This window comes from Papio anubis, chromosome 18 (assembly GCF_008728515.1).
Source record: "Papio anubis isolate 15944 chromosome 18, Panubis1.0, whole genome shotgun sequence".
In the NCBI taxonomy this organism is placed as follows: domain Eukaryota; kingdom Metazoa; phylum Chordata; class Mammalia; order Primates; family Cercopithecidae; genus Papio; species Papio anubis.
The window spans coordinates 12,187,432-12,212,963 of NC_044993.1; the positions used below are offsets into that span (position 1 = coordinate 12,187,432).

A 25,532-nucleotide genomic window follows, 5' to 3' on the forward strand; every position below is an offset into this window, starting at 1 on the left:
TAACTTCTCCATGGTTCTGATTATAGTCGGTTCTCAAATGTTCATTCCTCCCTAGGGGAGCACTTAGTTATGAGTAAGAGCTCTTGTACCTGATTTGCATTGGTTTTTCTGACTCCAAACGACTGCAATTTTGTGCAATTGACTTGCGCACAGGTTCTGAGTTTTTATAGATTGGTTTCTATTTGATTTGCGTTATAATAGTAGGAAAGGTCATACATCTTTTTACAAATTAAAAAAGGTTTTATTATAGAGAATTTTGAACACGTACGAAAGTAGTCAGTATAATAGAATAAACCTTTTTGCCCATTTCGCTACTTCCAAAGCCATCAGTCCATGGCCAATTCCATTCTACTTATCAGTTACTTCACTTTTTAAGATCTTCTTCATCCAAAATGCTACTTTCCCAATCCCTGAAATACTTAGGGATTTATAAATGATCACTTAAATGTACCAGTTAAGTGACTATCTGAAGGAGCCAAGTTATATAATAGAGAGTCCATTTCCTCCAAACTTCTGTGTTTAGATGATGAGAAAATGAGAGTTCTGGATATGGGAAGGGGCTACGCACACTTAGTTAATCCAACACCAAACACTTTTGTTTAATAGCTGCATGACATGAATAAAGGGGGAGACAAGATTTGTCCTGCTCACTGCACCAGAATGCTTCTGGGAGCAACCAAGATAGTCCATAAGAAAGGCATGAGACCTTAATGACTATAAACATTGTCAACAGTCCAAATAAGAAGACAATAATAATAATGCATGCCATAGGTTATTTCAAACACTTCTTTCTGCATCATCTTTTGTTGTCTCAATGGATTCGAAATGAATATTACTCTTCAAGTGAGAATCAAAACATTACCTCATATCCTTTCACGCTGTCCCCCAGAGCTTCAACAATCCCAGAACACTCAAATCCTGGCACCAGGGGAGTCTTGGGAGGGTTGTCAATATTCCCTTGTCGCACCATCAAGTCAATGAAGTTTAATCCACTGTGAAAAGCAAACGTGAAAGGAGAGAAATTCAACATGAGATCCAAAAGAAAGCACCGACCTGGTTTTCTTTTCTTCCTTTTCTTCTCCTCCTTTCCTCCCTCCCTTCTTCACTCCTTCGTCTCTCTTTTTTTTTTTTTTCTTTTTGGCAAAGTATCACTAAGAGTAATGCCACTTAGCTAGATGTCACCAATAAAGCAAAATTCAATTACCTCTATGCAGACAAGTAATACATTTGTGGCAGTGAAAGCAGTAGCTGCAGAGTTTACACTGATTCAAGAGATGGCCCCTTTGTCTTCTCTCAGAACCTGTTTATGCTTACTCTAAAAACATATTGACTAGCCTGGCTATTAGAATTCCTAGTACTTAATCAAAGGTAAAAAATTTACCAGGAAGAGGTTATAAACAGACACATGGAAAGCAGCCAGACCCAATGGCAACCAGCCAGTGCCTGAGAAAAAGAAAGAAGACCTAACTAAAAAGGTCTCAAAACAACCAACCATCTCTCCTCAATCATCACGCACACTTACACCAGCACTATGCATAAACAGCTCCCATAATAAAGAATATGAGCCATCAGGAGATAACATTATGTTCCGCTGGAGGAGACGGGACTCAAAGAGAGATCAAAGGAATGCCCCAATAGATATGGAAATACTGGAGTGTTTCAAACATCTAAGTTATTTCCAGATGAGAGATATTACTGGAAATTTCTGAATAACACATTACTTTTGGAATAAGAAAGTTATTAAAATATATCAAAGTCATCATAATGGAAAACCATACACTTGATTCCAATGATGCTATTAGCAATGCTCCTGGACTCTTTTTATTTTATCAGAACTACTCTTGGGAATTTCATTTAACACCCATTTGCTAATCACATGGGAAAACACATCTCATTAAACATGGATTTTTTCCCAACAGATGTGGTTGTAATGTACTTTTTTTTTTTTTTTTTTTTTTTGAGACAGAGTGTTGCTCTTGTTGCCCAGGCTGGAGTGCAATGGCTCAATCTCGGCCCACTGCAACCTCCACCTCCCAGGTTCAAGCAATTCTCCTGCCTCAGCCTCCTGAGTAGCTGGGATTACAGGTGCCTGCCACCATGACCGGCTATTACAGACGGGGTTTCACCATGTTGGCCAGACTGGTCTTGAACTCCTGACCTCAGGTGATCCACCTGCCTCGGCCTCCCAAAGGGCTGGGATTATAGGCATGAGCTACTGTGCCCAGCCTGTACTTTCTGTTTTTAGAAGCCACCATCTCAGAAAGACTCGTACTATAGAAAGTACACTCTTCAGTGTGACCCAACATCCATTAGCATCCAACCACAGCTTCTTTTCCAAGCTAGATGACTTGAACTAGTTCTTTTTTTTTTTCCTTTTTGAGATGGAGTTTCGCTTCGCTCTTGTTGCCCAGGCTGCAGTGCAATGGTGCGATTTTGACTCACTGCAACCTCCGCCTCCCAGGTTCAAGAGATTCTCTTGCCTCAGCCTCCCAAGTAGCTGGGATTACAGGTGCACATCAACATGCCTGGCTAATTTTTGTATTTTTAGTAGAGATGGAGTTTCGCCAACTTGGCCAGGCTAGTCTTGAACTCCTGACCTCAGGTGATCCGCCCACCTCGGCTTCCCAAAGTGCTGGGATTACAGGCATGATCCACTGTGCCTGGCCGACTTGAACTAGTTCTTAAGCACGTCTTTCCTATTTCTTCCCTGATCTCTTTGGACCCAAGGAAGCATCTAACTCCACCTGTGTCCACTGGTCTCACTTATGAGTCTCATACAAAGGGATTGAATAAAGATGAGTAAAATGATTTCCTTGAAGTGTGGGCTCAAAACTCACCACCTTCTCAAAGTTTTCCCAACCACAAATTAGAGAAGTTTCACATACTGTCCCAGCCGGTGCTTCTCTAAAGTGCGCCCTCCTTGAAGGCAGCCATATGCCTCATATTTCTCTGCTTCCAGTGTGCCTGGCATGCATCGGACCCAAAGAAATATAGTAGGGATTCAAGTAGCATCTGCTGAATGAAGAAAGGGTCATGGATATTCAAAAATATGTGCTGCCAGTTTGAGTACTAATTCCTTTTAAAAAGCAGTCGAAGAATGTTTGGAGTAATGGATACGTTTCTGAATGATATCTGTAGACTCCCAAAGGTCCTACTTTAACGGTTAGCAGTTATCCAGGTCAGTTATTAACTGAAATGTTACCCAATAACATGGCCAATTCCTTAAGAGCTTGGGGAGCGTGGGGTACAAATCCCAGTTCTACCACTTCTACCTCTATAACCTGGGAAAAGTTACTGAACTTCTCTATGCCTCAGTTTCCACATCTGTAAAGTGGGAGTTAGGATAGTACCTACTTCACGGGGCTGTCATTGAAAATTAATGCACATAAAGCACTGACATGTGGTGCCAGGTACGTAGTCAGTATTCAATACATGTTAGCCTTGAAATTTGCATCTTCAGTTAAGAAGGCAGAAGTATGTGATATATTTTAGGAAGACACTCATAAAAAAGGTTAAAAACACTTTCAGAACTGACATGGAAAAACTTCAGCTATCTCTGAACTTCACTTGTATAAAACGGCCGATTTTCTGACACAACCAAATAAATAAAGCATCACTGTATAACAGTAAAGGAAATTTCTACATCCTGAAACAAGCACTCCATCTCATTGAATGTATATTTTAGCTCACTGTGTTTTTCTTTGCGTGAAAACCAATGATTTCCCAAGACCCTGTTGGAAAAATGCTGGAAGAAATTAGTTGCCATTTCTGCAAACATGGCAGCCCCCTGGAGAAGGCCTCATCTTTGACACTTACTACGCTGCTCAACTGGGCTGCCTGCATTCGCCATCCAGCATGAACTGGGCCCAGTGATGGTAAACTGAGAGTCAGCTACTTAAATTCCAGTAAGAAGAGCCTAACACTGACTTTTCAAAAGCCTGTAGCACCCTGTTTCCTCAGTGAGGCATTAGCTGATTCTGTCAGGTCATGGAGAATGCCCCCTATTTTTAGGATGTGGGTGCATTTTGGAGACAGAGACCAGGACAGGTCAGTATTGTTTATCTCCACACAAAGGGGATGTAAATAATTGTTAATAGAGTACCCCCAAGTGTTGGATCAGACCTGTTTCTCTTGATATGGATATAGCTAGCTTTTGCTGAGGGTTTAGTTTGTGTCAAGAACTGTGCTAAGTGCTTGACTTTTGTTATTTAAGACTCATCAATACTCCTCCTGTGAGGTATGAACTATCACACTAATTTTTCAGATCAGAAAACTGAGACCCAGAGAGCTTAAGTAACTTGCTTGCCATGACATCTTTTCAAAGTGTCAAAGTCGGGATTTGAATTCATGCAAAGTCTAGAACCTGACCCCTTAGGCAACACGCTCTACCTCTTTATGGGGAACTTCTCTATGCCCCGCCCTTGCACATACAAGAGCCATGTTTACAGCTCTTTGTATCTTCCCCTTTGCAGAGAGTTGATGGCACCAATGTGGGCCCACTATTGGAGGAGTGGCCATTCATAATCTAGACAGGAACCTATTCCTTAAACTGAATAAATGAGCTGGTCCAAGAACTGGGTGTTCTCTGTAAAACTATGAATTGGGAAACACACATCAAGAGAACGACTTAGCAACAGAAAGGATGTCAAAAGACAGAAGTGAGTGAGAGAGACCTAGTTGACCCGAGCTTTGGCGAAGCATACGTGGAAAAGCCAATAGATGGAAGAATTAAAAGAAAAAACATGAAGAGCAACTCCCTGCACCAGGATGAGGCTTTGTAGACTTCCATTGCCGAGTTCCCTAGAATGAGCAGAGGTCCAGTCTCTGGGCTTGGGGAGGTCCAGCTCCATCACACCTCCTGCTCTCTGATTTCCATGAGTTCCTTCATTACTTCACACATGTGTTTATAGCAGAAACTCTTTGTTTGGATTACCTGTGTGGTCCCTGTCACATGAAACCAAAAGATACAAACTCAAACGAATACCATAATCAATCACTCCCAATCACCCATTGGGACAGACATCGTTGACTCTATTTTTTTTTTCCTCAGACAAAACAAATAACTTTGTTTGTTTAGAGATAATAAGTTATTTGCCCAAGGCCACACAGATAGTAAATAGTAAAATCTATGAACTTAAAAACTTGAGTCTAATCCTTTTCTTTTTCCACCACAACAGAAAAAAATAAAATAAAAACAAAACAAAACAAAAAAACAGGGGCATGTCAATGCCCCTATTTTGCACAATTACGGTTTCCAGTATTCTCTAAGGTAATATGATTCTTAGTTAGAATGTTTTTGAGGGTGACAATGACTACACCTGATTACTCAGGCCCACAAAGGGAGTAAAATTTTTATACAGCTCTTAAACATTTGAGATCGTTGCAAAAAAAAGTGTTGGAAAAAAAAAAATTGTTGCAAAAAAAAAGTGTTGGAAAGTGCCTGACATAAAATTCTGCCAGGTAATCCTGTATTTGTCAAAGATTGGTATAATTTTAATAAATAATAGAAGACTGTCTCGGTTTTCTTCTCATACTAAATTATTAGTCAGAGGCTGAGTTTAAAGAGTTATTATTGAGACGTAGCATCCTGAAGGAATGAAGATAGAAGTTTGAAAAAGAGACCCTGAAAAGCTCAAAACATAGAATGAGGGATCTGAAGACATGTGAGGGAAGATACAGGAAAATTGGGGGACAGTTCCTTAAAATAATAACACTTTCTTCTATTTGTATAGTACAGCACAGTTTGTCATGCACTTTCATACACATCTCATTGAACTTCGTAACAAGCTGAGAAAAGCAAGAAGTGCAGATACCATTAATCCCATTAAATAGATGTGAACATTGAGCCTCAGATAAGAAAACTGACTTGTTAAAGGCAGCACAACAACACTGACAGCACATGACAGAGGCAGAGTTGAGACCTGAGTAAAGGTCTTCCAACTCCTTGTTTTTTGTGTATCCCATAACACCATGAAATCTCAAGTAAATCAAATGTTACTAAAATAAAGAATTTTAAGATTGAGGAAAGCCGGGGCATGGTGGCTCACGTCTGTAATCCCAGCACTTCGGAGGCTGAGACAGGTGCATTACCTGAGGTAAGGGGTTCAAGATCAGCCTGGCAAACACGGTGAAACCCCATCTCTACTAAAAATACAAAAATTAGCCAGGTGTGGTGGCGCACGCCTATAGTCCCAGCTACTTAGGAGGCTGAGGTTGGAGAATCGCTTGAACGTGGAAGACAGTGAGCGGAGATCACTCCACTGCACTCCAGTCTGGGCAGCAGAGCGAGACTCCGTCAAAAAAAAAAAAAAAAAAAAAAAAAAACATTCAGGGACAAGAAGACTGAAAGGAAGCAGTGAAAGGAAACAGATGCAGTTGCTTCGGTTTTAGTCTCCGTACTGCCATCAATTAGCGGTGAAGTTTGGCTGAGTCTCTGAAGCCTTCCCCAGCTCTCATACTCTGTTTGTTTGATGGTCCTTTATCCTGTGGGCTCTGTTTCAAACATTATCAAAACCAAAGCTTAGGTAGAGAGTGAGAGACACTTGGTGGTCTTGAGAAAAAAGACATTGACTTGTATGCTTAGACTCAGAGATAAAAGCTAGTCTTGGCCTCTACACTTTCTTTTCTGTTATCTAGTAAGTGAGGAATATCACCCTGTCAAGTCTCCTGAGAGACATTTAGCTGCCTTTATTTTTGTCCTACCAAAGTCAACAAACATTGCTCCCGTGATGATACTGCTACATGTTAGGTATTAAGGGATGGAGTGTTTTAATCTCCATTTGGTACAAAAGGGAGGTGAGGCCAAGAGAGAATAAACTAACTTGTCCAAGGTTATATAATTGATACCAGAACTGGGAATATGAGCCCTTTTTATATGACTGCCAAGCTTGAGTTCTGACCGCCAGGCTGTCATTGTGTGATCTATAAACCATGGTAGGTTTCTGTGTCTTCTTGTCCCCAAAGTTTATCGTTCGGAATATTTTTTGGGATATGCTAACAATATCAAATGAAGACACATGTGATTTCTTAAAAGACATCACTAAGTGGATGACAAAAGAATCAGCCCAGCTATAGTTTATTAATTTTCCAATTTGAGGTGAAAAGTGACTCAAAAGAAGTTTCGCAAAGAAGATACAGGTAGCATGGAGATGCTCCCTTGTCTTCTACTCTCCTGGTGAAAGGAAGGCAGGGGTTGCTCATGTGAAAAGATCTTAGGCCTCTTGCTATCCCGTTCCTTCCTCAGGTTGTCGGTATCCTCAGCACCAATCATGAAAATCCAAATAGCGTCAGATCAGTAAACAAATCTCCCTCTTCTGAAACCTACTTCTCTATTGATGCAGATTATAGAGCCCCATCCTATATTTTCATATTACACTCAATAGAAATCCCAAGTCTTGCTCTGTCATTAGCTCAATTAAGAGATAGAGTGCCAAAGAATCTTCAGAAACCCACGGTTTTATTAGGTTGGTGCAAAAGTAATTGTGATTTGTGCCATTACTTTTAATACTTACTGCAGGGATTTTGTTAAGTATATAATTTGCTACAATATATATTCACGACTTTATGAAGACAGTATTTTTTCCTCAAATCTCAGCACAAGGATCGGCTTTATGGATCTTATAGGCTCAGTACAGTATATACATTGGTTATGTTTATTTCTTTGCATTGGCTGTTAGGAAGCTCTGAGCCAAATTGATCACATTCATTCTCTATATCATTTTTGTTGTTGTTGTTTTTGAGACAGAGTCTAGCTCTGTCACCCAGGCTAGAGTGCAGTGGTGCGAACATGGCTCACTGCAGTCTTGACCTCCTGGGCTCAGGTCATCCTCCCATTTTGGCTTCCCAAAGTACTGGGAAGTGTGGGAAGTGCTGGGCCACCATGGCTGGCCTCTATATCATCTTAATACTCAACTTCATCTTAATCTCTGAATACTTTGGAGTTTCTACTTTTTAAATCCTTACACTCCATTACCAGTATTACTAGTATTGTGAATGGTTCTCAAACTTTATTGTTCATCAGAATTTCCAGGAGGGCTGGTTAAAACACAGATTGTTGGACCCCACCTCTGAGTTCTGGACTCAAGTAGGTCTGGGGTGAGGTCTTAAGTTTTTCATTTCTAAGTTTCTAAGTAATGCTGATGCTGCTGATCTGGGAACCACCCTTAGAGAATCACTGATTTTTTTTTTTTTTAATTTTTTTAAAGCTAATTCAAGGCTTTTTCTAAATGAGACAGAGTAAAAATTAAATGGTTAAATAGAAAGTAAATGACAGTTCTCATTGTCCTCCAGGGCAGTTGAATTTTTGATCTTAGTCCAGAGGATTATAGTTATCCTTGCTAGATTTGGTGTTACTAGATTAAGTTCATCATTCTCACTTGTCTGTCTCTTTCTTGAATCTTAATTATTTCATCAAAAAAAATTAATTCTTCCTCCTGGATTTGTATCCTGTGAAAATGTGGTTATCATGACACAAACTTCTACATCTAAGTTGCTGATAAAAATATCAGACAGGCTGCCCCATTCCTGGTTACTAAGGATGTTTGTGAAGACCATGAAGGATGTCATGGAGGAAATTTAAAACACAAGACTAGCTGACACCCTTTCTTCAAATCTGGAGCTCTCATGATTCTATGAAATAGCTCCAAGACACCTTGAAGTCATGTGTGGTAAACTCGATAAAGACTATGAACGCTCTCTCTTTGTGAGTAATGGCAGTAGATCACCTCCCTCCACCCATAGCTGCAATTGCTGAGAAGAGGGGGTGAGCCTTGAATACAACCACTTTTTTAAATGCAAGTCAGGATCATTTTTTTTTTTTTGACATTTATTATTTTCTGAATGTGCACATCCTGGCCCCAGCTCTGAGAGTCTCTTTAGTGAAAGCACATACTCTCATGTGTTGTTAGGGTTGCAAAGGAACACTTGAGTAGCCCAATGTCTGTTGTTCCCATGGAAAAAAAATGATCCAAAAAGGATGGACTCTTCCTGAGAGGACTCTCCTATAGGGCTTTGTGACTGTTGGAGGCATCCCCAAGAAGCTAACAGAAATCTGACCATTCTAATTTCTCTGACGGTGGAGGATGGGAAGGAAAAGAATTGTTTTTTTCTTTTGTGGCTAGTAATTGTAATAGGAGAGTTTCATGGGGTGCTTGCTATGTGTCAGGCATGGTGTTGAGTGTCATTTCATTTTTTACGAAAATAATAAACAATGCTAAGAGATCAACAATATTACCCCCATTTTACAGAGAACAATACCAAGGCCCATTGAGGTTTACAAAATGTTGGTTTTACCTGGTTTACATTGCTTGCGAAAGCAAGCGATGTAAATCCAGGGCCTGTGCTCTTGACTAACATACTTGGCTCTCCTAGAGAAAGATCATTGCTCAGTTTTCCCAGTTACAAAGACAAGACCTCTCCACTCAACTAGCACATTGAGCACTCACTGTATACTATGCCGTATACTAGGTAGTGGATGCCCAAAGTTAACAAGGGGTTCCAAATTCTCATGGGGAAACAGAATCATAAAAACTGATCATGGCCAGGTGCGGTGGCTCACACCTGTAAGCTCAGCACTTTGGGAGGCTGAGGCAGGTGGATCACCTGAGGTGGGGAGTTTAAGACCAGCCTGACCAACATGGGAAAACACCATCTCTACTGAAAATACAAAATATTAGCCAGGTGTGGTGGCACATGCCTGTAATCCCAGCTACACGAGGAGGCTGAGGCAGGAGAATTGCTTGAACCCGGTGGGTAGAGGTTGCAGTGAGCCAAGATCGCACCATTGCACTCCAGCATGGGCAACAGGAGTGAAACTCTGTCAAAAAAAAAAAAAAAAAAAAAAAAAAACCTGATCACAATGCGATGAGTGGTCTTCTAGAGCAATGGACCTTTTTGGCACCAGGGACCAGTTTAATGAAGACATTTTTTTCCATGGAACAGGGGTGGAGGGATGGTTTCCGCATGATTCAAGCACATGACATTTACTGTGCATTGTATTTCTATTATTATTACACTGTAATATATAATGAAATAATTATACAACGCAGCATAATGTAGAATCAAGTGGGAGCCCTGAGGTTGTTTTCCTGCAACTTGATGGCCACATCTCGGGGTGACAGGAGATAGTGACAGATCATCGGGCATTAGATTCTCATAAGAAGTGCACAACCAGCTGGGCGCAGTGGCTCATGCCTGTAATCCCAGCACTTTGGGAGGCCGAGGCGGGCGGATCACGAGGTCAGGAGATTGAGACCATCCTGGCTAACATGGTGAAACCCTGTCTCTACTAAAAATACAAAAAATTAGCCGGGTGTGGTTGTGGGCGCCTGTAGTCCCAGCTACTTGGGAGACTGAGGCAGAAGGATGTGTGAACCTGGGAGGCAGAGCTTGCAGTGAGCCGAGATTGCACCACTGCACTCCAGCCTAGGTGACAGCGAGGCTCTATCTCAAAAAAAAAAAAAAAAAAAAAAAAAGCGCACAACCTAGATCCCTCACATGCGCAGCTCACAATAGGGTTCATGGTCCTATGAGACCAGTACCAGTCTGTGGCCCGGGGACCCCTGTTCTAGAGTGTAGGCAAAGTGCTCATATAGCCCCCAGGGCACATGCTAATATACAATATAACCATGAAGTCAAAACATCAACCTCCAGAAAGTTCTCCCCAAAGAATTATTCCAAGTAGTCCTCTGCAATCACCAAAGCTAAGTTTAGATCTTTAGCATTAGCTTTCTGGCTCCTCCTCAAGTGGGTTGCTTGACTTTGGGCCTTAGTTTTTCCATCTCAACAATGGGATAGTAACATACCCACCTTATGGGCTGTTGTGTGGATTGCATGTGACAGTATATGTAAAACAGAGTACCTCATACACAGTAAATGCTCAATAAACATGAGCTGCTTTCCACATCACTGTCATCACTCTGACACAAAGAAAATGCCATAGGTCACGTTCCCTGGGAAACAGACTCCGAGACTGAGATTTGCAGCAAGAGGTCTGATGGGGAGTGTTCTAGAAGAGAACTCCTGGATGGGCAGGAGGGAAGCTGGACTGGGGACGGGGAGAAGTTGAATTCTGATATATCAGTAAAGTGGTCTTAGTTCATCCTTGCAACGTTCCAGACATAGCATGGTTCCTTGGGTAACACTGAATCGAGGCAAGGGAACTGAGCCTTTGCACCCCTGAATCAACCAGTCAGGAATGAGGGCTGCCCCCAGGGAGGGGGTGCAGCCTTGGGGAAAGAGACTTCCTTTGGCTGAGAACAATTCCTCAGGAGAAACCAGCTGTGAGCTGTCGGCTGCCATCACTCCTGGTAGCTGGGGGAGTGAGCACTGAGATTCTAAAAGGATGCTTTGGGGTGGTGCACACCAGCACCCACTACGAGGAGAGTGGTGTGATCTCCCCTTTCAGGGTTTATTCCCTTGTGATCACAGAGCAGCTGTCACTGATGGTGAATTTTTATGAGGCTCCTTTGCACAGCGGTCCCTGAGGAGGAAAGATCTAGTGGTTTCTATAACAAATGGTGCAAAGGCAGGAAAGAGAAAGATCTTTAAATAAAAACCTGAAAGAATGAGAGGAGGGGGAAAGAACCTGCTGGGATCAGGTGCTTCTCACAGAAAGCATCCCTTAGGAGTGGGCATGCCCCTTGCTCCCATTCTCTCAGCCCCTCTCTGGTCCCACACCGCCTTCCTATGGAAGGGAGAAGACAGCACAGAGTGGCCACGGCTTGATTTCTCCCTGGAGCCACCAAGGACTAGCGTCCCCATGGAGAAACAGTCCATTTTTTGCTATGACGTGACAGCTGTTTCCTAAGGTATGGCTGCTGATAAAAGTAATGTTTAATAAAAACAGTGGCTTCCATAGAAAAAAAGGAAGTGAAGATTAGGAAAATAAAGAGATCAGGCCGGGCACGGTGGCTCACGCCTGTAATCCCAGCACTTTGGGAGGCTGAGGCGGGCAGATCACGAGGTCAGGAGATCGAGACCACCCTGACTAACACGGTGAAACCCCATCTCTACTGAAAATACAAAAAATTACCCGGGCGCGGTGGCGGGCGCCTGTAGTTCCAGCTACTCGGGAGGCTGAGGCAGGAGAATGGCGTGAACCCGGGAGGCGGAGCTTGCAGTGAGCCGAGATCGTGCCACCGCACTCCAGCCTGGGTGACAGAGCAAGACTCCGCCACAAAAAAAAAAAAAAAAAAAGAAAAAAAGAAAAAGATAAAGAAAGAGATCAAGGAATTTAAAAAAGGGGCAGAGGCTGGGGCACGGTGACTCACACCTGTAATCCCAGCACTTTGGGAGGCCGAGGCGGCCAAATCACCTGAGGTCAGGAGTTCGAGACCAGCCTGACCAACATGGTGAAATTTCGACTCTACTGAAAATACAAAAATTAGCTAGGTGTGGTGGCTCACGCTTGTAATCCCAGCGACTCAAGAGGCTGAGGCAGGAGAATTGCTTGAACCCGGGAGGCAGAGGATGCAGTGAGCCAAGATCTCTCCGTTGCACTCCAGGGCAAGACTGTCAAAAAAAAAAAAAAAAAAAAAAAAAAAAAAAAAAGGCAGAGACTAAGGAATCGATAACAGAAAAAGGAATAAGCAGATAAATACACGCAGGATTGGTAAACTGCTTGGGGAAAATATATGAAAAAATCACACTTCAGGGCTTTCTATGTGTCTGTGGGAGGTCGGAGATAACAACACTGGCAGAGAGGCAGGCATCAGATAAAACACCATCAAATTCTCAACAGGAAGCTTTTACCAGCCCTCTGCCTGGGAACCTTAACCAGCGCTGCATTTGTGGCAGCCTTTGCCAGCTCTGGGCAGAGCCAAGCGGACCTCAAGCGAGGCTTCGTGCCAAGCAGACGCAGCAAGGGAAGGTGCGCTCTTTGCTTATTCTGCCCTCGTCTTGCTGATAATATGTTCATCAAAGCACTTAACATCCAATCCATGCGGGGTCAAAGAAGCAGATGTTTGATTCATTTTCTCATTGCCCCAGAACTGAAGCTTTTGTTTTTGTTTCTTAATCTCAATTGAAAACTTGAAAATGCCTAGGAAAATAGGCATTGATCTCAGAAGATCTTGGGCATAAATCTTCTTTTTTCTTTTTTGATTTGCTCAAGCGCCGGTTTTGTTATCTCAAGACTGTGAGAACAGACTGACACAAATTTGCTGGGGAAGAAAAAGCTCACAGTGACCAAAGCAAGGACACTGTTTATGCACATCTCAGGTGGCAGCTCTAATTTGAGAATAGCCAGAATTGTCTCGGAGAGGTCTTAGGATTCACCTGAAGAATCCACCTGTGTTCAATCAGAGGCTGGAAAGGGTACGTTGGGATGCTCAGACTCCCCTCCCACACTGCTGGCCCGTGGCTCTTGACACCAGTCCTCTTGGTGACCAGTTCCACATAACCCTGTCCACCCTCTCTAACCACTATTTTAAGATAAACAAGCCACTGCAGCCATGGGAGACATACGGAGTTTTCCGACCCATCTGATTTTATTCATAATCTACCACTTTACATTAGTAGTGCTGTCATTGCCCCACTGAGATCCTTTTCTCCATAACATATGCTGGGAGAAAAAAGTTCTCTTTGCACTGGGACTTGCTAAATTTGTACACCGCTGCTGGAGCTGAAGACCACCACCTTTTCCAGCCTCAATAAGGAAGCTCATTGTAGCAGGAGCACAAGATGCTAACTCATGAGGAGAGAGAGGATAAAAGATGGAAGGGAAACGAGAGGGGAAAGCCCAGAATCCCGGGGACAAACTCAACACGATGGCCAGCATGGCTGAAATAAGGACAGACAGGAGGGAGGAGGTGACTTGGCAGTGATGATGAGGGTAATACAGCTTGGGGATACAGTTGTACGACTTCTTTGTTTCTACCGTGTCTGAGAAAAGAAATACATTCAGATCATATGTCCAAATTAGTATTCAAAACACACCTCAGTAGTATTTCCAACGTAGAACAAAATGGCCAAGGAGACACATTGAGAATCTAAATGTCTACAGCCAGTTTTCAGCAGAAACAGAAAAGCCAGGTCCGAAAGTGTCCAAAACAAGCACTCCTGGATGCTGAGACTAACTCTTTTGACTTTGAGACCTGGAGTTATTTACTCTCAGCACCTCCTCAGGACACAGCAGGAGGTATTTATTGCTAAGGTCCCTGTAAAGGTTAACATCTTTATGCTCCACGTTTGATGTTGACCAAGGCATTGACTTCAAACAGGTGCTCGGCAGTGACTGGTTGCATAGAACATTTAATGTCCTTCAATTTAAATTCAACAGACCCCTCTGTGTTTTGGGGCTTGGCTAGGCACTAATGTCACAACAGTGACAATGACATCTCTGCTTTCCAGGACTCAGAGATCAACAAAGGAATGACTATACAGCATGACAGTTCCATAAGAGGAGGCTGTACAAGAGTCACAGCTAGTGCAGAGAGGGTAGTTCTTAAATCACGTGACTGGGATCAGGTTCTTCTCAAAGAAAGTATCACTGAATGAGTGTGCCTCTTGCTCCTGTTCTCTCAGCCTCTCCAGCCCCATCTCACCTCTCCACGGAGGGGAAAAGATAGAGTGGTGATGGCTTGATTTCTCCTCGGAGCCAAAGATGGACAGGGTCCCCATGGAGAAATAGTCCATTTTCACTACAACATGACAGCTATTTCCTAAGACATTGCTGCTGATAAAAAGAATATCTAGCCGGGCGCGGTGGCTCATGCCTGTAATCCCAGCACTTTGGGAGGCCGAAGCGGGCAGATCATGAGGTCAGGAGATTGAGCCCATCCTGGCTAACATGGTGAAACCCCGTCTCTACTAAAAATACAAAAATTTAGCCAGGCGTGTGGGCGGGCGCCTGTAGTCCCAGCTACTTGGGAAGCTGAGGCAGGAGAATGGCGTGAACCCAGGAAGCAGAGCTAACAGTGAGCCCAGATCACGCCACTGCACTCCAGCCTGGGCGACACAGCGAGACTCCGTCTCAAAAAAAAAAAAAAAAAAAAAAGAATGTCTAATAAAATGGTTGTTTCAATAGGAACAAAAAGGAGATGAAGACTTGAACAGACACGTCCAAGAGAATGCTCTGGAATGATGGAAATGTTCTGTGTCTGCGGCTCTCCAATATGGTTGCCACTTGGCCACGTGGTATTGAACACTTGAAATGTAACTAGTGTGACTAAGAAACTGAACTTTTGGTTAAGTAATATTTCAGTCTAATGGATCCTAAGGAGGAGATAGCAGCAGCATCTCTACCCTATTATCTTCCCTGTAGACTTTGAGCAACTTTAGGGCACAGGGCTTGTCTTAAAATCCACCTTTCAATGTTCAGTGCTTAGCACAGGGCACATTAAAGGCTGGCAAACAATAATTTCTCCACTGAAGGTGTAAGTAGGAAAATACCTAGGAATGATTTGAGCCCTCTTCTTTCTTTTTGCAAGAGAAATAATCTCTTAGCCGTGCTTGGCTGGCGGCCCTGCTGCGTCCACTGCTGTGATGGTGAGAAGGAAACTGAGAAGATCAAAGACTTGCTTGATTGATGCGCTTCAAAAAAAAAGCAAGGATTTACTCCTGGAAGATTAAAGACTAGATATGAAAAGTGAATAAAGATTGCCAAGAAATAGCAAGAGCAAGGTTTCAAAATCTGGAAGAGTTTGAAGAGAGCAGAGAAGAGTTTGGAGGGAGCAGCGGCACTTGTGGGATACACAGGAAAAGAAAATGTTTGAGAAGTCTTGTCTGTGCCGTGAATGGATGCAACTTTAGTGTGCGTGTGTGTGTGTTTTCTTTTTTTTTTGAGGTGGGGTCTCGCTCTGTTGCCCAGACTGGAGTGCAGTGGCACGATCTTGGCTCACTGCAACCTTTGCCTCCTGGGTTCAAACAATTCCCTGCCTCAGCCTCCCGAGTAGCTGGGATTATAGGCGCCTGCCACCATGCCCGGCTAATTTTTGTATTTTCAGTAGAGATGAGATTTTACCATCTTGGCCAGGCTGGTCTTGAACTCCTGACCTCATGCTCCACCCTCAGCCTCTGAAAGTGCTGGGATTACAGGCATGCGCCACTGTGCCCGGGCAACTTTAGTGTTTTCTAAGGGACTCAAGACTTTGACAGTGCTTTTCAATTATTTTGGAAGCTGGGTCTCCATTCAAGAGCAAACAGGCCCAGCTATCTTAAGGACACAAATGGAAAAAAGATGACTAGGAAGGAAGCCTGCTAAAAATGCAAAAGGAAGATATGGAGTCTCCCACATGTGCTGCTGGCTAAGGACAGAGATGCTGAGGCTCAAAGCGGTGGGAGGGTGAAAATTGCCTTTGCCATTCATTTCCTATGTAGTAGTAGTCCCGGAGACATGTACTGTCTGTCTCTCCTCCGGGGTCAGACAGAGAAGGCCTTCAAATCTGAACGGACTGTTTCAGGAAGGTGGGCGCATTGATGGCTGCATCATGCATCCTCGATTCCGGCTACAAAACGTTGAGTCAGAGTTTATTACGAGGTCCCCAATCGGAACAATTTTAGTGAGTTTAACTGAGCGGATAAAGGGAAACCAATTAGAAAATCATTCAGACCAATCACAGGTATGGTAGGTTTAATAGCTCCCCATTAGCTGATTGAAGTAGGTGTAGCATAGATAAATGAAAAACATTTCTTTCTGATCCTAGATGAGGGATGCTATTTTTTTTTTTTTTAAATGAAAGTGTGTACTTCGATGGACAGTCCACTCAGAGATACAAGTGTGCCTGTGTTGGGAGGAGGGGCAGGAGTACAGAGAGTGCAGTTTGAAAGTCTCATCAGGGCTCCCTTGAATCATACCGCTCAGACTATCTGGGCCAGTGGGGCTGCCCCACAATGTGTCCATTTGTATGAAGAGCAGCTATGTCTTCTGGGAACAATAACAAACCTCATCCTAAGGGAAAAGTGAGTTGGAGAATACAGGTCTGGATGAAGCAGGCTGGGAACAAACAACGGAAGGCGGGATATTCAGTGCTGTCGTTCTGCACCATTCAAGGTGTTTTTCAGCTCCAGGAGTTCTTGTCTGGAACACAGCAGTGAAAGGCAGTGACAAGAAGCACGAGAGGTGTGGGAGCTGGAAAAAGACAAATCCTGGTTTAAAAGCAACCTCTCTGTGGCTTGTTTGTGTGATGATTGGTGAGTTCTTTCACTTCCTTGATCCTGCTTCTTCATGGGTAAGATACTTGGTATCACAGACATCACCATAAAACACGGCATAGAGCGGGCAGATCACCTGAGGTCAGGAGTTCGAGACCAGCCTGGACAAAATGGCAAACCCCATCTCTACTAAAAATACAAAAATTAGCCAGGTGTGGTGGCACATGCCTATAATTCCAGCTACTCAGTAAAGGCTATTATGGGGCCAGGGGCAGTGGTTCACACCTGTAATCCCAGCAATTTGGGAAGTCAAGGCGGGCAGATCACCTGAGGTCAGGAGTTCGAGACTAGCTTGGACAACATGGTGAAACCCCTTCTCTACTAAAAATACAAAAATTAGCCAGGTGTGGTGGCACATGCCTGTAATCCCAGCTACTCGGGAGGCTGAGGCAGGAGAATTACTTGAACCCGGGAGGCAGAGGTTGCAGTGAACCGAGATCGGGCCACTGCGCTCTAGCCTGGGCAACAGAGTGAGACTCTGTCAAAAAAAAAAAAAAAAAAAAAAGGCTATTATGATAATAGTGAAATATAATTAATATATCTTTCCTATTAACTCCAAACAGTGGGAGCATTAAATATACAAGATAGCATGTGCTGCTTCGTAACCTGCATTGGGGGGAAAATGTGCCACAGCCCAAGCAGGGAGCCTGAATTTCTATCTGGAACAGGGAGAAAATGGGGACATATTCTGGGTAGCTTTAGTGTATGGCAGTGGGAAAAGAACAAGACCATAGGAAAGGTTCAGGATCATTTGGGGAACCAGGAGAACTGTGTTTCTGAGTACCTACGCAATACCTCTTAGGCAACCCTTGAAACTCTCTGTGGGTTTTGAAAGGTGCAGTTTGGGGGGCCTGATACCTACGGAGGGTAGGGACAGAATCGTAGAAATATGGTTTTATGATTTTAACATCCAGGTTGGTCGGCCTTAGAGTCCCCAGGCATACATGATAATCCCATCTATTGCAGGGATGCTTGAGTGATTGCTCATGGAATAACAGTCATTGGGGCTGCATGGCAGGTTCTCTCTAAGAGCTTCGGTCTGCGGCACTCGATGGAGCCAGATGCCAACAAGGAGAAAATTACAGAGCATCTTGAGAAGTCAGAGACCCACATTTCCCAGGCTAGAGAAAGTAGTTATTAGCACAGAAAGTGCATTTTGCTTCCAAGAGAATAGATTGTGTGAAGGAGAAGTGAAACTCCTGAAAACATAGTTCCTTTGGTATTCTTCCAGGTTCTCACTCAGAGATCTGCATGAGAGGCCTCAGGAGAGATTTAGGTTCTTGTTGGAGAAAGCTGAGATGAAGAAGGGAAGCTTGAGCCCCACTCACCAGGAATGACCACTGTTTGTATCAGGAAGGTCATGTTTACTAGAAAGTCAGTAATCTATTTACTCATTCTTCAGGTTTATTGAGTGCCTACTGTGAAGCAAGCACCATGCTTGGCATTCAACAGTTAACTGATCACAGAGAAAATTCTTAGAATTTCCAACGTTACCAAAAAGATTTACAACATGATGGGTCTCTAAGTTGAAAATATATGTTATTTAATGTGACTTAATAACTGTGCTGAGAAAGGTACAATCACAGGAGAGGGAATGAACCTGACTTCTCCAGTTCCCCTCAGATTCTTCACTTTTTACTGGATGAAGAAGAGTCTTACATCCACCCATGATGGCTACCATTTAAATTAGTCCCATGTGTTTCTTATCCCCCACCTTCTGGTAATTACTCTCCAGTCCTTTTGGAGTATTTACCCTCTCCTTTTCCCCCAATACACACACACACACACACCATGTATTCCAGCGGGGCTGTCAGATATGATGCTCACATTCTTTTAGACCAAGGTAAGACAGCATGAGGCACAGGTGTGGTCAATCACAGCTCCTTATTTTCTTAAGCCAGAGAGAGAAAGAGGAGAGAGAGGGAGACAGTGGAGAGGGGAAGAGATGGAGAAAGTGAAAGGGAGAAAAGGGGAAAGACAGAGGGAGGGAAAAGAAGGGAGGGAGAGAGACAGAGAAAGAGAGGGAGAGAAGAAGGAAGGAGAGACAAGGAGAGGAGGGACAGGACTGGGAAAGGAAGAGAGGGATGGAAATCTCCAGGGCCTGGTATGTGATTTGCAAAGAACCAATCAAATTCCTTCCTTAATACATGAAAACTGGGAGAGAAAAAAAGTTCTCTTTGCACTGGGACTTGCTAAATTTTTACACGGCAGCTGCAGCTAAAGGCCACCACCTTTACCAGCCTCGGGAAGGAAGTTCATTGCAGCAGGAGCACATGAAGCTAACTTATGAGGAGAGAGGATAAAAGAAGGGGAAGGAGAGGAGAAAGTCTAGAAACCCAGGAACAAATTCATCGTGATGGCCAGCAGGGCTGAAATAAAGAGAGGGGAGGCCTTCCTGCCCTCTAAAGATCTCTAAGCTTGGTCCAGTTTCTAGCACACAGTAGGAGCATAGTATATTTTGATTCCATTTCCTCTCTTGTCCCTTCAGGAATTAATCTTGATCTTCTTGTATATGTCATGACACAGTGGCACATCCTGCTTGAGCTACTTTTGATGTCAGGGCTTTGTACTCTTGGGGGGATACAGGTGGAGTCTGAATGAGGGACTCTATTCAGAAAACTTTATGAAGCATGGAGGGACTTTTTAATGTCCTATTTCTTTGTACCTCCTCCCCACCATTAATATCTATCAAACACATGTTATACGACACACATACTTCATTTATTCATTCATTCAACAAATATGAAATGTATCAACATCCTTGCTAGGCACTTTAGCTGCATTATTTTTTTCTATCCCCACACAAAAACTTTTACCCCATACATGCTAGTATTATATCCATATTACAGATGAGCAAACTGAGGTTTCAAAAGATTAAATCATTTTTCCAAGGTTATACAGGTAGCTAAAATTGTTAGAGCCAGGATTTGAATCCAGGCTTGTTTTAATTCACACATTAACTATTTTATAACCAAGAAGCATACTGCTTCTCATCTGGCTTGGGTGTATGGCCAGTGCCAGGTTAAGAAAGGAATCATTGCCATCCCTTGCTCAGAAGATAATTATCCTGCATTAGGCTCTGGGAACCACAGTTATTTAGAGAAGTCAGGAGTGAGAGGACCCAATGCTTTGACTTCGGGTTCTGTTTGGTGAGGCATTGTTTAGCATGTCCCTGGCTCCAGGAAAATTCTGGGGACGAGGCATCAGGGTCATTGACAGGAGACTGAGGACAGACGCTGACTGCATGTTCTCATCAAGAAAATATGACGTTCAAAGATAAAACAGCTTCTTTCACTGGAACATCTATTTTGTCTCCTGAGCCTTCAGACATAAAACTCATTTTCATACCATGACTCCAACCGATGTTCTGTATGAGATCACACACAGAGGAATCCAACTAATTTGAGATTATATGCTTGCCACCCTTTCCTGTGAAGAGTCTCTTCTTCCTTCTAATTACACTTTTTCTTCTGTGACAAACGCCAAGATGTCCAAAAGGCTCTCTCTTAGGAAGACGAAGTCCCAGGAGCTTGGGGGTCATTGGGGCACTATTTCTTCATGCCTGGGTGAGTTCTGCTGTCAGTGTTGAGTGTCAGTGATGGGTCCAAAGTGTGGGATTTGACTCCTTTGAATGAGAGTGAACCAAGCTTCAGAGGCTGGATTGTCTATATACATCCAGCTAGGAAAGAAATCCCTGCAGCAACCCATGGGTGGGGAAGCAGGGGGCTGGTGGGAGGGCAGCAATAGACCAGTCCAAATCTATTTCCAACCCTGGAAGTTGGGTAGCTTTGAAAGCCAGCATCTAAAAAAAAGAAAAAAAGAAAAGAAAAGGAAAAAGAAAAATTGCTGGGCATAGTGGCTTAAGCCTGTAATCCCAACACTGTGGGAGGCTGTAATCCCAACACTGTGGGAGGCTGAGGCAGGCGGATCACCTGAGGTCAGGAGTTTGAGACCAACCTGGCCAACATGGTGAACTCTGTCACTGCTAAAAATACAAAAAGTAGCCGGGTGGTGCATGCCTGTAATCCCAGCTACTCAGGAGGCTGAGGCAGGAGAATCACTTGAACCTGGGAGGCGCAGGTTGCAGTGAGGTGAGATGGTGCCATTGTACTCCAGCCTGGGTGACAGAGCAAGACTCCATCTCAAAATCAAAATAGATTTAAGGGGTACAAGTGCAGTTTTGTTGCATGGATATACTGTGTAATGGTCAAATCCGGGCCTTTAGTGCATCCACTGCACCAGTAGTGACCACTGTACCATTAGGCAATTTTCAACCCTCATCTTCCTCCCACCCTCATACCTTTTAGAGCCTCCAATGTCTATTATTCTACTCAGTGTGTACCATGCCCATGGGTACCCACTTCTAAGTGAGAAGGTGCCAGGTTGGACTTTCGGTTTCTGAGTTATTTCTCTTGGGATAACAGCCTTCATCTTCATCTATGTTGCTGCAAAAGACATTATTTCATTCCATTTTATGGAAAAGCCAGCATCCTACCCCCTGCTGGCAATGTAGTTTGGTGTGAGAACCACTAGACAAGAAACCAGGAGATGGCAATTCATGTCCCAGTTCTGTATGTAAAAGCCCAAGTCATTTGGGAAGACACAGCATTTATTGAGTACCCACCATGTGCAAGCCACCATCAAGACTTCTACAGACACTCAGCTAGTCTTTGTAACAATACGTAAAAGTGCATGTCATTAACAAAGTGAGGAAGTAGACAAGTTGAAAGTGCTATTTGCTTAAGATCACACAGCCACAGTGAGGTAGAGTTAGGATCTGAACGCAAATCGATTGTAGCTTCTCACTATTTCCATTCTATCCCTGAGTCCCAGCTTCCTCTCCTAGAAAACATGGATGATAATTTTGGTGACACCTACCCCATGGGGTGGTGAGGATCAGATGAAATGCTGAGGTACATAGTAGGTTTTGTCACTGCAAAGATGCTGCAGATAGATGGTAGGGTGGGTGCAATGATCAGTCGCCATTCCCTTTGCCCATCATCAGCCACCTGCCATTGGTTTCTCACTAGTCCCTGTAGAGTTGAGATCTGGCTGCTGTTCATAGAAACCTAGTATACATCGGATGTTCTATGAGGTTGTATCTCCATTTTATAAGTAAAGCAAATAACACTTAGAGAGCTAAGCAACTGGCTAGGCGTGGAGCCTCATTCCTGTAATCCCAGCACTTTGGGAGGCTGAGGCGGGCAGATCACCTGAGGTCAGGAATTTGAGACCAGCCTGGCCAACATGGTGAAACCCTGTCTCTACTAAAAATATAAAAATTAGTTGGGCGTGGTGGCAGGTGCCTGTAATCCCAGCTACTTGGGAGGCTGAGGCAGGAGAATCTCTTGAACTCGGTAGGCAGAGGTTGCGGTGAGCTGAAATTGCACTACTGCACTCCAGCCTGGGCGACAGGGCAAAACTCTGTGTCAAAAAATAAAAGGGGGGGGGAAAAGGGAGCTAAGCGATTTGCTCAAACACAAATGGTTAATAAACGGCAAAGCAAAAATTTAACCCATGTCTGCCTGAAACCAGAGCCCCAGCACTTTCCAAAGAATAAGCAGCTTCCTCCCCATCTGCACTGAGTCCCTACCAATGCTAGTTGACCAACTAGGTGGAATGAATAAATCTTTTCTGAGTGGACCCATCCGCCTTCGTTCCTGCTCTTCCTTCAGGCTCTTCCTTTTGATTCCAGGTCATTTTTAATTCCATACTTTCAACCCCCCAAAAGGTTTAATCCTGAGGAAATACCTACCACAAACAAGTCATCAGAATTATGACAACAGTGTTGATTTTTAGCAAATTAAAACGTTCTAAATGGCACAGTTTAACTATTTGTTGTTAAGCTGTTAATAAGCTGTTAAGCTATTTGCCATTTACTTCACTTTTATTTTCTGAAATTATTTCTACTTGGATGAATCCTATTTCATGTAAAATATTATTATAACAAATCTCAGTTTCTCAATCTTTTTCCCACTCCACTGTAAATTCTACCAATTATTGCTCTATTAGTGAGGTTATTCTTTGGTGGCTATTTTTTTTTAGCAGCAGAATGGAAAAATTGGAAGACAGGAATATGTGAAGATACAGATTGAGGGAGAGGGGACATAAAACGGAGAGAAAAGACAAAGGTTTCTCTATTGATAGTGAGATCAAAATATTCTCAGGGGGCAAGATGGCTAAGTATAAACAGTGGGTTCAAATGATGGGGTCAAAACATATTTCCTTGTTCTCATGAGCTAGAAGAATCACTGATTCTAGGTTTCCTTTCGTCTTCAAATCGCCAGAAAAGCAAGAAGTCCATTTCATTGTTAAAGAGTGGATATTGTCACCATCCCCAATCATCATCAGCAAGGACTCAGTTGATGACAGAATGCAAATTTCATTAAATAAAAATGACCCCTGAGCTAGCACTTCCATGTTCTCATCATCAAATGAGGCTTAAATATGACTCAGCATGGAGTCATCCTTTACTGTCAAATCCTGACGCTTCCATCCAATACAGAGTGATTCAGAACACATTATTTCAATCTCCATGTCGGAGTGGCTCCTGACTTGGCATTAGAAACCCTCTGAGCAATTTCTTAGTTTTACAAACATCTGTGTCACTTAACCTCATGGACGCCACTTGTTTATTTGAATAAACACAGGGAATATCATGTTGGCCACGTTTCATTGCATCAACCTTACTCGTGACAGTTTAACGCTCTGTTGTTTGGGGATAACTTATACTCAGTTTGCCAATGTAGCAATGGCCTGATCAACGTAAAGGAGGCAGAGGGAGGAACTCCAATATTTTGAGTGGTTCAAGGAGTGGTGATTGTGATTGTGTTTAATCAGCATGGGTGTTCTGGGTCAACAGTCATAGTAACTCCATCTAGATGGATCCCCCAAAGCATCCCACACACTGTATCTCACAAGTGTAGACAAAATGGATGTAGTTCAGAAACATAATGGCTGTTTTGGGGTGGGAGGCAGGATACTACTGTGCAATTTTGAGTCTTAGCAGTTGTACTTCAAATCAGTCAAATACATTCATGGCTCTTTCTCTGTATATTCCTGTCTCTGTGCCTGTCTGCCTCTCTGTGTCTCTTGGTCTGTCATGATTTGTGTGTGTCTCTCTCTGTCTCGTTCTCTTTTATGTCTTTGTCACTGTGTCTCTTTGATTCTCTGTCTGTCTCTCTCTGTCTCTTTCTCTTTTATGTCTTTGTCACTGTGTCTCTCTGATTCTCCAAAATGTAAAGAGCCATATGGGTTTTAGGCACACTTGGGTTTTCACACGGCTCTTCCACGTAGCAGTCTGTGATCCTGATGTGTCTGTGAATGTCAGTTTCCTCATCTTTAATTGGAGATGGCGATACTGATTTTGTTGAGTTGTCATTAGGATGAAATGAAACAGAGTGTATCGCAGGCAACTCAGTTCCTGCCTCATAACAACTGGTCAATATACGTTTGTTCCTTCCCCCATCTCCAATTTACTATACCCTCGTGACATATTAGAATCCCACCAATCTGGTAGCTTTCTTCTGATGTGGCCTGCCCTCAGCCCATTTTCAGATCAGCCAATGGAACCATGACTGGCTGGAACCATTTTTCATCCAATTGGTCTCTTTCCAGCAGTTTCATGTAGCCTCTTGCTGTAAATCACTCTGGGAAAATAAATGTCCCTAATCCATTAGTGCCCTTCTACTGCAAGCCAATTGGAGCCACAAACCAGACAAGGTTTGTTAATGGCCACTTAAATACATTCCTGCAGCCCAACGTGGAGACCCTCTGCCAGCCTAAAATCCTGGCAGCCCCTGTCTCAGAGACACTCAACTGTGACAAGACTGATAGCAGCAAAGGCACAGTTCTGACTCATATCAGTTAGGGGAGAACCATACACCTTGGTTTGCTTAAGACAGTTCCAGTTTATGACAGTAGCTTCTCCTATGTAGGAGTAATTATAACAGTGCCCCTTTTACTTTTAGAAGAGGTTCAGTTTGTTTGAGACCAGCCTGAACAACACAGTGAGACTCTGTCTCTATAAAAAATAAATTTTTAAAAAAATTAGCTGGGCACGGTGGCACATGCCTGTGGTCCCAGCTACACAGGAAGCCAAGGCAGGAGGATCAGTTGAGCTAGGGAGATCAAGGTGGCAGTGAACCATGATCACACCACTGCACTTCAGCTTGGGTGACAGAGCAAGACCCTGTCTCAAAATGTAAGAGCTCCAGTTTGAATAATAAACGATATAAGTATCTACATCAACCAAACGTAAAAGTTTAGATAATAATGGTTATCATTTTTTGACTACTTGTATGCCTGTCTCAAAATATAAGAGTTCCAGTTTGAATAATAAACTATATAAAGTATCTATGGCAACGAAAAGTAAAAGTTTA

General features: G+C 43.2%; 1 protein-coding gene across 1 annotated transcript in view; it reads right to left on the reverse strand.

The window, feature by feature from the left end:
• The window catches only part of VAT1L (vesicle amine transport 1 like), a 189,783-nt gene that overhangs the window by 159,591 nt on the left and 4,660 nt on the right, over nt 1–25,532 (reverse strand). The window contains exon 2 of the mRNA XM_003917210.4: nt 863–992. Within this exon, the coding sequence (XP_003917259.2) occupies nt 863–992 (130 nt within the window). The remainder of the gene's footprint in view (nt 1–862; nt 993–25,532) is intronic.